This window comes from Polypterus senegalus, chromosome 15 (genome assembly GCF_016835505.1).
Source record: "Polypterus senegalus isolate Bchr_013 chromosome 15, ASM1683550v1, whole genome shotgun sequence".
NCBI lineage: Eukaryota > Metazoa > Chordata > Cladistia > Polypteriformes > Polypteridae > Polypterus > Polypterus senegalus.
The window spans coordinates 28,917,337-28,932,845 of NC_053168.1; the positions used below are offsets into that span (position 1 = coordinate 28,917,337).

Below are 15,509 nucleotides of genomic sequence, written 5' to 3' on the forward strand. Positions count from 1 at the left end.
CATGAGAAAAATGTTTTTTGATGAAGATGTGAGAAACGTAATGTTATACCACTTATCTGAAGTTTGAAACAACTTTACAGGGCTATAGTGTCTTCATGGAAAATCATGTTAATAAATGTACTAAAAGTTTGGGCATTTGAGTGGGAGAATTATAATAAGTAGCAACTATTCTTAGTGAAATCGGGCCAAGGTAACATGTCCTAATGCTTACCAGCTGGAAACTACAAGACTATTTAAAATCTATTAACCACTTTAAACAGCTCTGTTGTATTCCCTGAAAACAAAGTTTACATACTCCTTAAAATCCAAATAAAGTAAAAATAAAGGCTGTTCTAATAAAATAATTTATTTTAAAAAGTGTGTGTCAAGTACGACTAATTTAAGCATATCAAGGAATCTGAAAACAGATATTAATGTTCCAAAGTCTGAGCCACTGAAATCTGCTACTAAAACAATAATAAAACAAGCAGTAGTAAAATCCTAGGACATAAACGCAGTTCATAAAAGCAGACCTTTTTACATTTGCACATTATCATTATAGAAAGAGAATCACCCTTATGGATTTCTTCTTGAATTACATTTTTTCCCCCATAAATGATTAAGCTTCTTTATTTTAAACCTTATAAAAGACTTTGAAAGTGATGTTAAACATAATTAACTACCAAGAAACAACTTTATAATAAACTCTAGAAAGCCATGTATTTATTGTTATCACTTTTTCTTGATTTCAATTCACTGGCATGACCAAACAAAGAAAACATACTTGAATATTGGGATCACAATAACTTATCAGGATGTTGAGTCTTGATCCAAATTACTAATTCATAATGAAGATGACCTCGAGCAAGTGTTAAGAGAGATATGGTTTTCAGTAAGAAGATATTGCACAACCTCTCTGCTGCGTTTATATAGATGTAGCACTCAGAAGATACAAGTACTTTATATTTAACAAAACAGAAAGCAAAAAGGCACTGCAATGTAAGAAACTGTTTCAGACTATACAAGAAGAGACCCAAGACTTTACCAGTATAACACACATTTCTGCTTCTTAAATGTTTAATTAGCAAACCCCCTTTTTTTTAATCTAAGCTGCCAATAATACTTTGCAGTGAAGAGAGCTGAGCATCTGCACATGGACACAGCTAATTTGGTCTGACAGTTACTTCAATGGCAGGCAGGCATCTGCACTCCTATGATTATTTAATGCTTCATAATACAGTATTTACTTTGAGATGAGGATATTAAAAAGTCTTTACTTAACAATAAGGTACAGTACGCATCAACTCTTACTACCAGTTTCCCCTTTTGTAACATGCTATTTCATAATTGTATCTGGCTCAGAAAAATTGCGCACTGATCACCCTAGCGTGGATTTGTCAAGTTATGTTCAGATTCTGAAACACCGCTCAAGCTTAATTACCATCTATGCTCAATTCACAGTGTAGCTTAACATAAACTGCTAGTTTCACAAACTAGTAAAGTGCAAAACTCAAACATTTAGATCAATTTAGAAAGAGTACGATACAAATGTAAACATGCCCAAATATTGAAAATACTGGTGTTATTTATCTTCTAAAAATAGCAAACTAAGGAATTAATACAAAGGATAAAATAATCAATATGCTTTAGAGAAGTGAATTGACAGAAAAGTAAACTATTTATGTAACAACCCTGATAACAAATATTACATTTGGTGAAAGAAATTTTACTATAATAATTAACAAATCTCAGAATGTGTAAAAGAAGTATGGTGATAAAAAGACAGAAGCTGAAAAAAAAAAAGAAACTTAGAAATGGAGAAAGAAAAGTGACTGGCATCATCTTATTATCATCTTATTTTAGTATAAATGTAAATTTCAAAGTAAACTTATATCACAGAGTATAATGAGATAATGAGTATAATGGCTTATTCAATGGCACTTAAAATGCATTTATACACGCATATAGCACATGCATAGGCAAAATATATACAAATAGCTAATTATTATAAAATTAGTTAGTCACTATGTCCGGTGCATGGTCTACCATAAAGTGTGTTTATGGTTAAAGAAAATAAATTAAATCAATGATTTATATTATGGTATTTTTCAATGTATCAAATACATTCAAATTATGAGACTCCATATCTGTCCATATCTGCACCAAGAAAATGTAATTGGCATTAAGAACTGCAAATAGGCATAGGCTACCTTTATTTTGTTGCTTCGTACCTTTTAAAGAGTATTGCATTGTGTAAACAGAAAGGAAAGCTATTGCATATAACTATTTTAATCATATGAATCTGGCAAACTAAGTAAAGCATTTCATTTTTCAATGTTTGAAAATTTTGCAGTTTTCTCACTTTTAAAATGAAGAATCAAGGGACAATGAGAACCAAAAAAATGTTTTCAATAAAGACTGAATATGAAAAAGAAACCTATAAAGAGTCTATGCAAACCCAAACCTGATTACTGCAAAAACACTAGAGCCATTATGATGCTAAACAGAGGTAGAAATTTTAGTTAAGGATTTACATAGAAACATTGCTAAATTCATTATAATATATTAAAAAATTAAATTTCGGTAATGAACAATAAACAAGGTGCTAATTAGCAGTATATTTACATAAACAGGAACCTATTCTTGCATTATATAAATCATTATTTAAGGCACTTTCTGGGCTTTGCACAGGAATGCAAAAGCATTTGAAAGTACATTTGTGATATTTCCAGCACTTAAATGAATATACAAAATATAAAAATAATCTTTAGCTTAATTTGGGAGTACTATTAAGTAGTATTTTTACTTGGATAAAAACCTAAACTTCTTAAAAAAAAAAAATCAGATCGAGACATGTGGTGCTGCATTTGACAACACCTAGTTAGTAATGACCAGAGAAACCATCACTGTACAACTCTGCATTAAATGAAAATCTATTATCTCTAGTGCTAGAAACTCTCATTTGTTGCAGCTCATTATGCTTTGTTAAAGTGTTTGACTTTTTTGTTTAATGTTGCCTTTTCGCTTAGTCAATCAGCTAATTCTCAACAGAGCAAACAATTCAATATACAGTATTGATATATTTTAGGAGGGAATTTTAAATAAAGTGTTAAACTACAAAGGTATTTTTCAGTGCAAAAACCTTATATCAGTCACCGCAATAAAGATTTCATATATTGTAAAACTGTTCACAAAGAAAGGGAATTCCTCAAAGAGTTAATAGGAACTGGTACGCTTTAAATCAGTTTAAACAATTAATGAAAGAATGTAAAAATATGAAAGTGCTACTCTGTCATAAACTGATATATTGCTCTAGCCCTCAAAAGAAAATATGTAGATTTAGAAACAAAAATTGGGAAACACCTACTATAATGATTACCCATTTAGCCTACCAGACTGTTAAATACAATATTCTTGGGGAAGTTTTGTTAGAGAAAAAAAAAAAAAACACCTGAATTATCTGTGGAGCTGCCTCTGTGTAGCTTTATCATGGCATTAGGCCCTTTTTCTCCAAATAGTAACTTGAAGTTTTAATAAAAAATGTAAACAAGAGAAAGCATATCTAACCCTTACAAAAAGTATTTGCTATCAAAAACATTCCATGTGCATTTCTGGAAACCCCAAAAGCATTAGCTACTTATGCCAGTAAATAAATTAAAGTATTATAATCCCATGCTCAGTCACATTAGGCCTGGTTTACTGATCAGTTTAACGGGGAAAGAGACTGTCTAAAATTTTGTTCATGATTAAATTTAGAATATGTCATATGGATTAATTATCTTGATTTTCCCTGTAAACTACTAATCCACTGAAAGACAATTTAAAAAATGATTATATGAAACGATGTTTGACGCAGGAATTTTAACAGCATGATATGCAAAACTTATTTAGAACAGCAATTAATGTGTGTAGTAAAAAAAATTAAAAATTAGGTGCAGTTATGACATCTCTGCAATAGCTCTTATTAAAAGACTCACTGGAGACAATGTAAAATAATAAAGAAATTGAAACCTGAAAAAATGAAATCTTATGTATAAACAAAGAAATTGTGTAATATAATTACACAATGGTGTGTACACATATGTAATATCTAGATAACTAAATTATGATTGTGCCACATTGCCCATGAAAGAAAAGGCAATTCTAAATCCATTGTAATTGTTAGAAAAGTTACAACTGACTATACTCAAATGAAGACAACTAAAAGCAAATACAATGCATCAATGTTGGAAGCCAATAGTTCAGTAAAAAGTGCAGTAGTGATTTATAGTATAATGGCTAATTTGACAAACCTTTACAAACCAAAGGATTGTAGGATGAGACTTCAGTTTGCAACTATATGTTTCTACACAGTACTAGCAAAATACAGTCTTAATGTGGCACTACTGGTAAACAAACATATAAACAATGCTTTGGCAGACAACTTCACTTTTCCCTATAAAGCACAAGACTACATTTCATCCATTTACAAAAGCAGCAGGACTCAACAGATTAAACTACCTTACAAAAATACTGCTCTGTAAAGATTAGTACGACATTATGAATCTGTATCCTGAGCATTTTTTTTCAATTTTGAAACTAAAACAATAAAAAAAAAAATATATATACTGTACATATATAAAAAACATACACTAAGAAATCCTCAAACTCCATACCCTTTCAACTGTTAATGTATGACACATTTGAGTGCTGAGGCCACTGCCTGGGTGGTATTTTCAAAATTTAAAAAAAGTAGATGTATGTATATAAATATATGTGGCATATTTGAAAGTGCAGATGGTCAGATCTAAGCCCAGTTCTATTCAGCAACCTACAGTTTACATTTTTGCAAACCCTCATTGGTTTTCTTTCATAGATCATGCAAAATACATTGTGCGGAGAGTGTCCTGGTGAATTTGAACTGCCTTTGCCAAAGCCTGCTGATCCCTCCCATTGCTTTGTCCTGATGTATGGCTTCCTTCGGCACTACAAAATAAATGAATAAATGAATATATAAATAATATAAAATACACCTCTGAGTCACCAGATTACCACCATTGGAAATATTTTTTCTTTTTCAAATGGGCAGACAGCTGCTTCACAACCACCCAAAACATAGAACTTTACATACTTAAAAAACAAGAAAAATGTATAAATAAAAACCTTAAACATAAGTACCGATTCAGTCCATGGCAGACAACTGCACCATTGTCCATAATTATTTTACTGAAGAAGTTATATGATTAAAACAACAGCTTAAAAAAAAAACCAAAAACACACAAATCAAGTATTTTTAAATTTTCCCCATTAAAAGAAACACATTATAAATCTGAAATACATTTCTTTAGGCAGTGTCTAATAAAATGGAAAATACAGTACAGGCCAAAAGTTTGGACACACCTCCTCATTCAATGTGTTTTCATTATTGTATTGTATTATATTATTTAATGACCATTTACAGCACTCCATCACTCTCCTTCTTGGTCAAATAGCCCTTACACAGCCTGGAGGTGTGTTTGGGGTCATTGTCCTGTTGAAAAATAAATGATCGTCCAACTAACCTGACTTCTGCACAACACAACTGCTGGTCCCAACCCCATTGATAAAGCAAGAAATTCCACTAAATAACCCTGATAAGGCACACCTGTGAAGTGAAAACCATTTCAGGTGACTACCTGTTGAAGCTCATCGAGAGAATGCCAAGAGTGTGCAAAGCAGTAATCAGAGCAAAGGGTGGCTATTTTGAAGAAACTAGAATATAAAACATGTTTTCAGTTATTTCACCTTTTTTTGTTAAGTGCATAACTCCACATGTGTTCATTCAAAGTTTTGATGCCTTCAGTGAGAATCTACCAATGTAAATGGTCATGAAAATAAAGAAAACACATTGAATGAGGAGGTGTGTCCAAACTTTTGGCCTGTACTGTATATCAATTATTAATTCAGAGATTTTAAATGATGGCTTTAAATGGTATCTCTATTATTTAGCTCAAATTCTATACTAATGCTTTTTAGAAGTTGTTAATTATTTTTTAAGATGTTCAAAAATAACCCAAAATAAAATATCCTTAACATAATTAGCAATATAATAATTCAACAGAGATAAACTTTACAATATTTACTGGTATATCAAATACTATGTCATTATAACTGCTTACTCATCAAATTAGTGTTTCCAGAATATTAAAACTTTTGCATAGTTCAGTAAATAAAAACATGTAATGGGAATAAGCAGATTCAGAAATAGAGGGAAACTCAAGGAACAGTTAAAAAAAAAATGTATGTTATCAAAAGTCAAACAAAGAGCAAATACAATAATGTTGAAGTAATGGACACTGTAAAATGCTGCTATGATTTTGGCCTGGTTTTATAAGAGGGGACTAGTATGTTTATCTTAGTAGCCTTTAAAAACAGATTTACCTGTCATGCTCCTTATCAACAAGGTGATATCGAGCCCGGAATGCTACCAGGTGTGCGTAATAAGCAGGCGCTGGGATAGAAACAGAGCGTGTGCATCGCACATAGGTGTGGCACAGCTGGTAAGTAAGGACCTGTAGTTCATCTGAAGAAAAATGGTTGTCATCCCAGAGTACATGGTAATGAGATGGTCGACTTGTTCCCTGCACAAAAATGAATTATAATTATGCCAAGACTGATCAAAGATTATTTTCTCCAAAACATACAAAGTATTAATAACAGTATACTTGTTTAATTACGGCAGTAATGCATAATGTTTGTTTTAATAACCACAAATTTCTGGGTTGGCTTAAAGCTGTTACGATAATAGAAAAATAAAAGGAACTCGCACTTCCGCCATACTCTGATTACTCTTGTTGGCAGGAAATAAAGATTCTGATTTGAAGATTATATAGTTAAAAATTAAAGCAGTAAAACCCAACTATAGCTGAGGTGTCTAAGATAGTATAATTATACTAGGTCACTTACTGGCTTTGGAAAAAACCTATGACACTTCATTATGAAACCATCTGAAGGTGTAACTTCAAATTCTTTATTGCTCTCAAACTTTGCATTCACAGTTTGTCTGGTTTAAGTAAGAGATGCACCACAGCTATATTTACTATCTGGCATCTACAAAGTATCCGTAGTTAAGCAAAAAGAAAACTTTCAACATCCTTGTGTTATTCTCTGTCAAAATTCAGACGCAAATACAATGTTGTCACTCTTTTATAGAATATATTTAGGAAATGACTTCAACCTGGAAATGATTATTCAGTGGGAACAAGCACCTACCTGAATGCCAGCATGGCTACATAAGTAGAAATCAAACTCTGAGGGGTGAGTAATTTTGGTGTCAACAGTGGTGCCTGCAGGTATGTTACCACTCTTTCCAACCTACAAATGCATCAGCAAATTTTAAGAATCAAATTGAATGTAATGATTTTAAGTTCATATTATTTGATGAAATAAAAAAAGCTTATTTGTATAGACATAATTACAAGAATCCTGTTTAATGAATTTAAGCAATTCTGTCTTCATAATACTTTATGTTCAATAGTGAAAAACCAGCTTTATTATGAATACAGAAATAAATAGATTGAAATTACTCAGCTCAAGAGAAAGGAGACCATGACCCCAAGACATAGAGTAGTGAAATACTTCTGAAGTTCAAGAATTAAATTAATTAATAAAGACAATAAACAAGCTTGTAGGTAAATAGAAATTTAAAACCAAAAGAAAATAAACACATAGAGTAGTTTTCATTTTTAGCTATTTTTATTGAAAGTTTGTTAAATTAATAACAAAGCTTAGAAAATGTATCTTACTCTTTCATTCCTATCCATACAAAAGAGCCGGGTATGATGGCGTTTCTGCACAACTATGAAAGTAATACCAGGTTGGTAATCCTTTTCCAACTTAATGCAGGCTTCACGAATTGCAAGCAGCTCATAATGAAGCACCTGCAGAAAGCAAAAAAAAAAATTTTTTTTTTTAAGAAGGAAAAAAATACACACCGCACACATACTGAAAATAAATACAATAACAAAGTACAAAAATCAGTAATTAAACAGCAAACTTTTGACTTGGAATACAGTGATTTCCTTAAACTCATACTGTATGTACACTGCAATTCATAGCAAACTATATTTTAAATCAGCAACAGTTAACCATTTATCCGTTTACATTTTTAAATAATTAACTTTCTCATTCTTTCAACATAGCCATTTGGCTTTTCGATACATTTTTTTGTCAAAAAAGAAGGAATATATCGTTAGTAAATCACAAATAATTGACAATGTATCAGAATTTAGTCAAGGGAATGGGTTTTCAGATATCCACATGTAGTATCTGAAGCTCCAAACTAAGGCCTTCTATTTGGAATTTGCACAGTCTCAGCTGTTTCTTGTAGTATGTTAATACTACTGACATTCTTCACTGTAAAAAAAAAAAAGCCTAAAGAACCCCCAAGCATGGCAAACACGATACTGGGATAGCAACCGCATGGAGTGGGTGGTAAATCCCATAGGCCCCCTTCCCGAGCCTTGGGCCCCCCTAAGTGCCTTCCTTTTGTCCCTTATTTCCCATTGTTTTATTTTTTTTAGTTCTTGCAGTAATCTATGGTTGCAATCCTGATCAGTGATTTTAAAGCATACAGTTTCAAAACTGGGTCGTGGACATTTTTGTGATAGGTTGCCATGTGACTATGTAGTAAAGTTAGCCAAGTTAGTCTAAGTGTGAATTATATACAGCCCTTTATTTAGCATGTGACCCAACACCGTTAACTCATCACAGAGTGCTTTCATTTCTATGGCACAAAAATAAACAAAAAAAAAATATTATCCATGATGCCACCTTCCCTCTCACAAACTGTGAAACAATCAAACTGAGATGAGTGACAGCAAGGATAGGAGTAAGAAAGAGTAGGGAATGACAAATGAGATTGTAAGGTTAGGGAACTGTGTCACTAGCCTGAAATGTCAAAATGAAATGAAATGACACTGTGTTTTTAGAGAGTTGCTAAAGAAGAGTAAGCAGGATTAGATATACAGTATATACTTACTAGCCACTTTATTAAGTGCTTGTTAACGCAAACATCTACTTAGCCAATCGTATGGAAGCAACTCAATGCATTTAGGCATGGACACTGTCAAGATGAACTGCTGAAGTTCAAACCAAGCATGAGAATGGGGATGGGAAAAAAAGTGATTTAAATGACTTTGAACGTGGCATGGTTGCTGGCGACAGACGGGCTGATTTGAATATTTCAGAATCTACTGATCTACTGGGATTTTCACGTACAGCCATCTCTAAAGTATACAGAAAATAGTGTGAAAAAGGGGAAAATATCCTGTCTGGGCGAAAATGCTTTGTTGATGACAGAGGTCAGAGGATAATGGCCAGACTGGTTTGAGCTGACAGAAATGCAATAGTAACTCAACCAATTGTTACAACCAAGTTATTCAGAAGAGCATCACTGAAAGCATAACATGTCAAACGTTGAAACAGATGGGCTACAACAGCAGGAGATCACACAGGGTGCCACTCCTGTCAGCTAAGAACAGGTAACTAAGGCAACAATTCACACAGATTAAGACTGGAAAAACGTTGCCTGATCTAGTCGACCAAAATCCCTGAGGAATGGTTCTAGCACATTATTGAATCTATGCTACAAAGAATTACAGCAATTCTGAAAGGAAAAGGGGGTCTAACCCAGTACTAGCAAGTTTTACCTAATAATGTAGCCAGTGAATGCATGTTGTATATATACTAAAAGCAGTTTTAGTGGCCACAGTCGATAGTTTGTGTGTGTGCTGTTCAGGCATACATTAGATCAAAATCCGAGGTAGAGGTGCAATGAAGATTCCACCTTAAGTTTAATGTGCCGGGGTGAGGAAGTACTACTTCGTCACACTATTCTAAAGTGTTTGGATATACTTCAGTCTACTGGTAGTGTGAAAAACATGTTTGGACCACTGAGAAGTGTAACACCACCTGAAAATAAAGTGTGGACATTCAGCATAATGTCAGTGGCAGTATTAAAACATTTTAAAGGGGATAGTTCAACAAATTATTCATCAAAATTTATCTTGTCTCCAGCATAAAACACAGGTTGTGCGCACATTTTTAGGAATAATTTTGATACTTTACTCAGTTTATTGAAATATTAAATAAAAGACTAGGATATGCTGAACAATTTAACTTTTAATTTTATCATTTGAAAAATGTTCTTTAAAAAAATACAGTAATTAAGACAAGGAAAATAAACTGCACTGATTTAATTATTTTTGACTACTTTTTTCCTTACCCAGGCACCATTAATCAAGTGACTAAGGAAAACGTAAATCCATACTGTCCTTTCAAAAGTCATGTTATCTGCACCCCAAGAATTGTTTTCATTAACAATTCATTTACTTTCCACTCATCTTTTTTAGAACCATTCACGTGAAAAATGCACTTCAAATTAAAGTTTTTTTTACTGTTTATTATTATTATTATATGACTATTGTTATTTGTCTATTTATGGCTCTGCCGTCATTATGATGATAATCCTCATTTTGCATCACAGCAAGGTATCAATTTTCTTATTTGGGTTCTCAGATTAAATCCTCTACATTAGACCAATGATAGCTCCTGTTATACATTCTAACTGCTGCTATCATAAGTCATATGGTTTGAAACTGTATGACCAATTCTACTAAAAAAGAAAGAGCCCAAATATAAAAAAAGAATGGAAAAACTTATCTAAAATGAATGTATTAGTTTTTCAATATGAACAGCATTTAATATAAAAATTTTCTAGTTTTGATTGTGATATCAAGTTATCAGAACATTAACATGAGAATATGATTAACAAGGATTTTGTAGTTTACTTGTGTGATATTACAGTAACATTTTTATATATCATAAATTACACCATGTTAAATACAGAAAGCAATAAATTGACCTGACATTATATAATTCAATATATGCATTTCTGTGATTAATATTACCATAAACATTAACAAAAATAGCATAAAAACAATGAAGTGTACATTTCTCCTGCGGTGCCAAGCAGTAGTTTTAATATTTCTTCACATGAAATGTCTACTCAATTAAATAAATGGTTTGGAGACAACACACATAAAAAGACAGGAGGCAAAGCTGAAAGTGGCAGAGTTGAAGATGCTATGATTATTCTTGTTATTATTTCCTTTGAATAACAAAGGTAGGCAGGATTAGGAATGAGTATATTAGAGAGACAACACAGGTATAACAGTTTGGTGAAAAAATAAAAGCAACATATATGAGATGGTTTGGGCATGTGCAGAGGAAAGATAAGGTGTACATTGGGAAAAGAATGTTGAGGATGGAACTGCCAGGCAAGAGGAAAGAAAGGCCAAAGAGGAGATTTATGGATGTGGTGAGGGAGGACATGAAGGTAGTTTGTGTGGTAGAAAATGATGTAAAAGAGATGGATGATCCACAGTGGCAACCACTAAATAGAAGCAGCCTAAAGAAGATGATGACTCATTCAACCCAACACAGAATGTGCCTTTTTGTGCACTTTGTTTTGCCAATTACTTTCTGTGGTCAAAAATTTGGTATCCTTATTTCATAAACCTGTATGGGGATAAGGGATCTCTGGAAAAGTACAGAGCTGCGACAGATATTTAAAATTTGCCAAAGAACTAAAGTATGAGCAAATGCTTCCAAACCAGTGGCAAAAGTTTAAACAACAACTATTTCTGAAAAGGAGGCTCTACAATAGTGTTCTGCTAGAGATATTTCATCTCTTGGTCATTTTCTAACATGGTAAGTTTACTTTTTGGAGTTTGTATTTTGGGTCATGGAACATATTCTGAAAACAACAACAAACATGTGCACCCTTTTAGAATAGTTTCATGCCATAATAGTTTATAACCCATCAACCCCACTACTTAAAATTGTAACACTCTGATATAAGCATATTTTTTATCTATTTGCTTGGAGATTTATGTTTTGCATACTGCAACATGAACACGTAAAATGAAATACACTATGCTGCTTAGCCTGCAGTTAACATTGACACAAGCAGACAAGAGAAACTTAGGTGTGACTGTTTATCAATTAGCATTTCAAACTCAAGTTAGTGAATTCACAACACTCCACAGCACAGCAAGCTCTGAATTTTTTTTTTTTTTTTTTTTTTTTAAAAAGCATTATATGCTTTTCTTAATTTCATCTGTTGAATCGGTTTACTTGCTTTACATTACTTTAAAGATTAGCATCATGTTTCAGTCATTTCTGTTTGCACTTTACATCACAATGGAACTTTAAAAAAAAAAACAAGCTGCATTTGGTTTAAAAATCCAGTCTTGTATGCAATGTTTACATTGTCAAAACCAGTAGGAAGACTATTTTAATTTTAGTTTCTGCACTGTCATGCTTGAACAGACTTCTGAAACCACTCCGTTTAACAGTCACTCAGAATTTATTTTACACAATTGCTTTCACCGGAATACATCACAAAACCATTATTTTGCTGCTTCTTAATTAATCCTGCACCTCTCAAGGATACATGTTAATCCCAAATACGCATTAAAACCTGTACTTCTTTAGGAAAAGGTAAAAACAATGACCTTTAACTTTTCTGTACAAAACCATGGCTGTGATGTCTCTAGCCTTACATCAAATAAATTGATTGACTATGTAATTGGCCAATCATCCAGCTCAAAATAAACAGTCATAATTTAATTAAAAAAGTTCAAGAATAAACCAAAGTTATTAATTACCTGATGAAATTGTCCTTCAGATATTCCATCACGATAGAAAATAATGCGTGTTGGTTTAAAACGTGTTGCCTTGTAAAACTGGATAAGAAGTTCTCTCACCATGGTAGCCAAGTCCTGAATAATCTCTTGTCTATGTTGCTGAACTCGCACTGTTGCACAGTATCGACTAGGATGCCCATCCATGCTTCCGACAACCTGAAATCATGAAATCAACATAATTCCCTTTAAAAACTGGTGATAGAGGATAAAAAAAAATGTAGATATTTTCTTTATTCCTTTTAATGTGAAAAAGAGAAGTTTATAAAAAATATTTTGAATGAATTTATTTGACCCAGAATCAACATCAATTGAAATGGATTACTGATTAGATATTTTTCACTGTTCATTTTTGCAAAAAAAAATACAAATGATACAAATAATGTACACCATTATTTTAATTATCTATTAAATCAGTATACCTTAAATAATGCTCTTAAGAGTTTTCCTTACTATGGAAAAAATTAACAGAACATTTTTTTCTGTCTGCCATAGCAATAGATAAGATGATTAACATTAAGAGTGTTGCAACATGCTTAACACTAGAATTACCAATGTCTATGAAAAAACTCTTAAACCCGGCCCACCTTAAATCCATTCGCACCTCTCCATCAGTCTTTTGTGTTGTGAATGTGTCGATAACAAAAGCAGCACGACTTAAGGAGCTCGCCAAGGTATCGTGCAAAATATGTTACTTATATAAAAGCCAGATAAAATGTTATTCATCTTGACTTATTTACGTATCTTCCTACAGTGTAAAGTCACAAGTAAACTGCAGAGCTTCCTATGTTTGATCGACACGGGCATGCTGACAAAGTACATGCAAGCTGAAGTGACTTTAGCCGCAGGTGGAAGCTCCATGCAAGTGTTGCTATGGTTGTACCTTTGCCAAGAAACGGTTTCATAAGCATTTTGACCTTAGTCTCGGAAAGTCTTTCTCCCATGGGGCGACTGGGATCTTTTCCTGAATAAGATCAAACACAGTTGCGTAGGGTGCGACAGAAGCTTCCACCTGCAACTAAAGTCACTTCAGTACACATGTACTTTGTATGATAGCAACAATAAGAGCAGCTCACTACTCAAAACGTTTATTCTGGGACGTGGGAGGGCTCAAACCCACGACCTCTTGAATATGAGTTAGCAGTTCTTTAGGTATGTGTACAACATTTTTTGCATTTCCTGTCATCCTACACTTACATATGAAATTAAATGCATGTGTTACAAATAACGATAGATTATTTGCCCTATAAAGCTCTAGGTACCTCACTCCCAGATAAACAAGGCTTGAGCTGAGACAGCTTTTTGCCCTTCCTGCAGCGGTGGGTGGGGGGGATGTGATAGCAGGCTGTCTGTGCTTATTGACACATTTACAAAACAAAAGATGCTGATAGAGAGGTGCGAATGGATTTAAGGTGGGCCTGGATTACGAATTTTTTTGAAGGCTTTGATAATTCTAGTGTTAAGCACTTTGTATGTGCTTTTAGGACAGCAAAACCCAATTTTATTATATGATCTGCCATATCAAGAATGTGAATACAGTATTCTAAAATTACTTGGATTTAATTAACCTGCAGTGTAATGGACTGGTGACGGTGGAGATTTATCCGACATGTACTTAATCCTTAGAGTGTGTGCTCAGATGGCTGACAGTACAACATTTTGGATAAAGCAAGACATTCACAATGTGGCAGTTAAGAAAATGAACAAGGAGCCACGCATTTGGGAATTCTGGTCATTGTTCTTTCTGGGGAAAGCACTGCTCGTGAAATGTATTTACAATTATGAGAAACTCTGTGTTCAACAGTTTCGTCTTTTCCTAGATCCTGCAACTAGTGCTATTTCGCTAATATAGCAGTGCCATCAACCACATCTAAGAATTAGGTTTGCTTAGGATATGATCTGTGAATGATAATTCTCAACAAAACACTCTGGTGCAAAAATGTTTTTTGTAAGTTGACCATTACATAATAGTCTAAAGCAGGGGTCCTCAGTTACAGCACTGGAGGTCCACAATGCTGCAGGTTTTCACTTCAACCACTTTCTTAGTTAGAACCTATTTATTTACTACTAAAGCAATAAGTTTATCGGGCTTAACTTTAGTTATCTTGCCTGTTACAATTCAGAACCCTTACTTGCCTATTTTAGTTTTTAGCAGTTGCATTTAAGTTTTAATTGCTGTCTGTTTTCTTAACCAGACATTAGTTAATAATGAAATACAGATAACCAATAACCAGAAGTTCTCCAGCTAACATGCTTCCTTTTTTAAATCTGTGCATATACACAATGAAATTACTGTGTTAAAAATGCTAAGAAATAAATGAGCGGGGAATTGGAAGGACCATTAAGTTTAAATCCGTTCTGGTTCACAAAACACATGGACAATGTTCTCAGAGAATGAAACTCTACAGTGCAATTAAAATTTCTCTTAAAATGAATAAAAGCACTAACAAACCAAATACTTAAATACCACGTTTCATTATCAGCAAGGATTGTCTTCTAATTAGGAAACTAATGGGAAAGGAAACCTGCAGCCACTGTGGCCTCCCAGGACTGTGACTGAGGTCCTCTGGTCTAAAGGCATGTTTCAAATAAATGTTAAAAACAAAAATTGTCATTTTGCTTTATTTGCAATTACAATGAAAAACTCAACATTGAAAATGCTTGCATTTAGTACATAGCTGCTACATTGTGGCTGAAAAAATGGTAGATTATAAATTTCTATTTCGTTGGTACTATATCTTCATGATAGGCTTTTACTGATCAATACTTTCGCAATTACAGTAAATGGATGGATTGACTGGCATT

The 15,509-nt window shown here is 33.2% G+C and overlaps 1 protein-coding gene across 5 annotated transcripts in view; it reads right to left on the reverse strand.

Annotated features, from left to right (window-relative positions):
- Positions 1 to 1,074: 1,074 nt before the first annotated feature.
- The window catches only part of ago2 (argonaute RISC catalytic component 2), a 58,522-nt gene continuing 44,087 nt past the window's right edge, over positions 1,075 to 15,509 (reverse strand). For all 5 annotated transcript variants that reach the window (XM_039736188.1, XM_039736190.1, XM_039736191.1 and 2 more), the window contains 5 exons: positions 12,669 to 12,863; positions 7,743 to 7,877; positions 7,210 to 7,311; positions 6,379 to 6,578; positions 1,075 to 4,944 (listed from right to left, as the gene is read on the reverse strand). In XM_039736188.1, the coding sequence (XP_039592122.1) occupies positions 4,836 to 4,944; positions 6,379 to 6,578; positions 7,210 to 7,311; positions 7,743 to 7,877; positions 12,669 to 12,863 (741 nt within the window). In that variant the 3' untranslated portion in view covers positions 1,075 to 4,835. The remainder of the gene's footprint in view (positions 4,945 to 6,378; positions 6,579 to 7,209; positions 7,312 to 7,742; positions 7,878 to 12,668; positions 12,864 to 15,509) is intronic.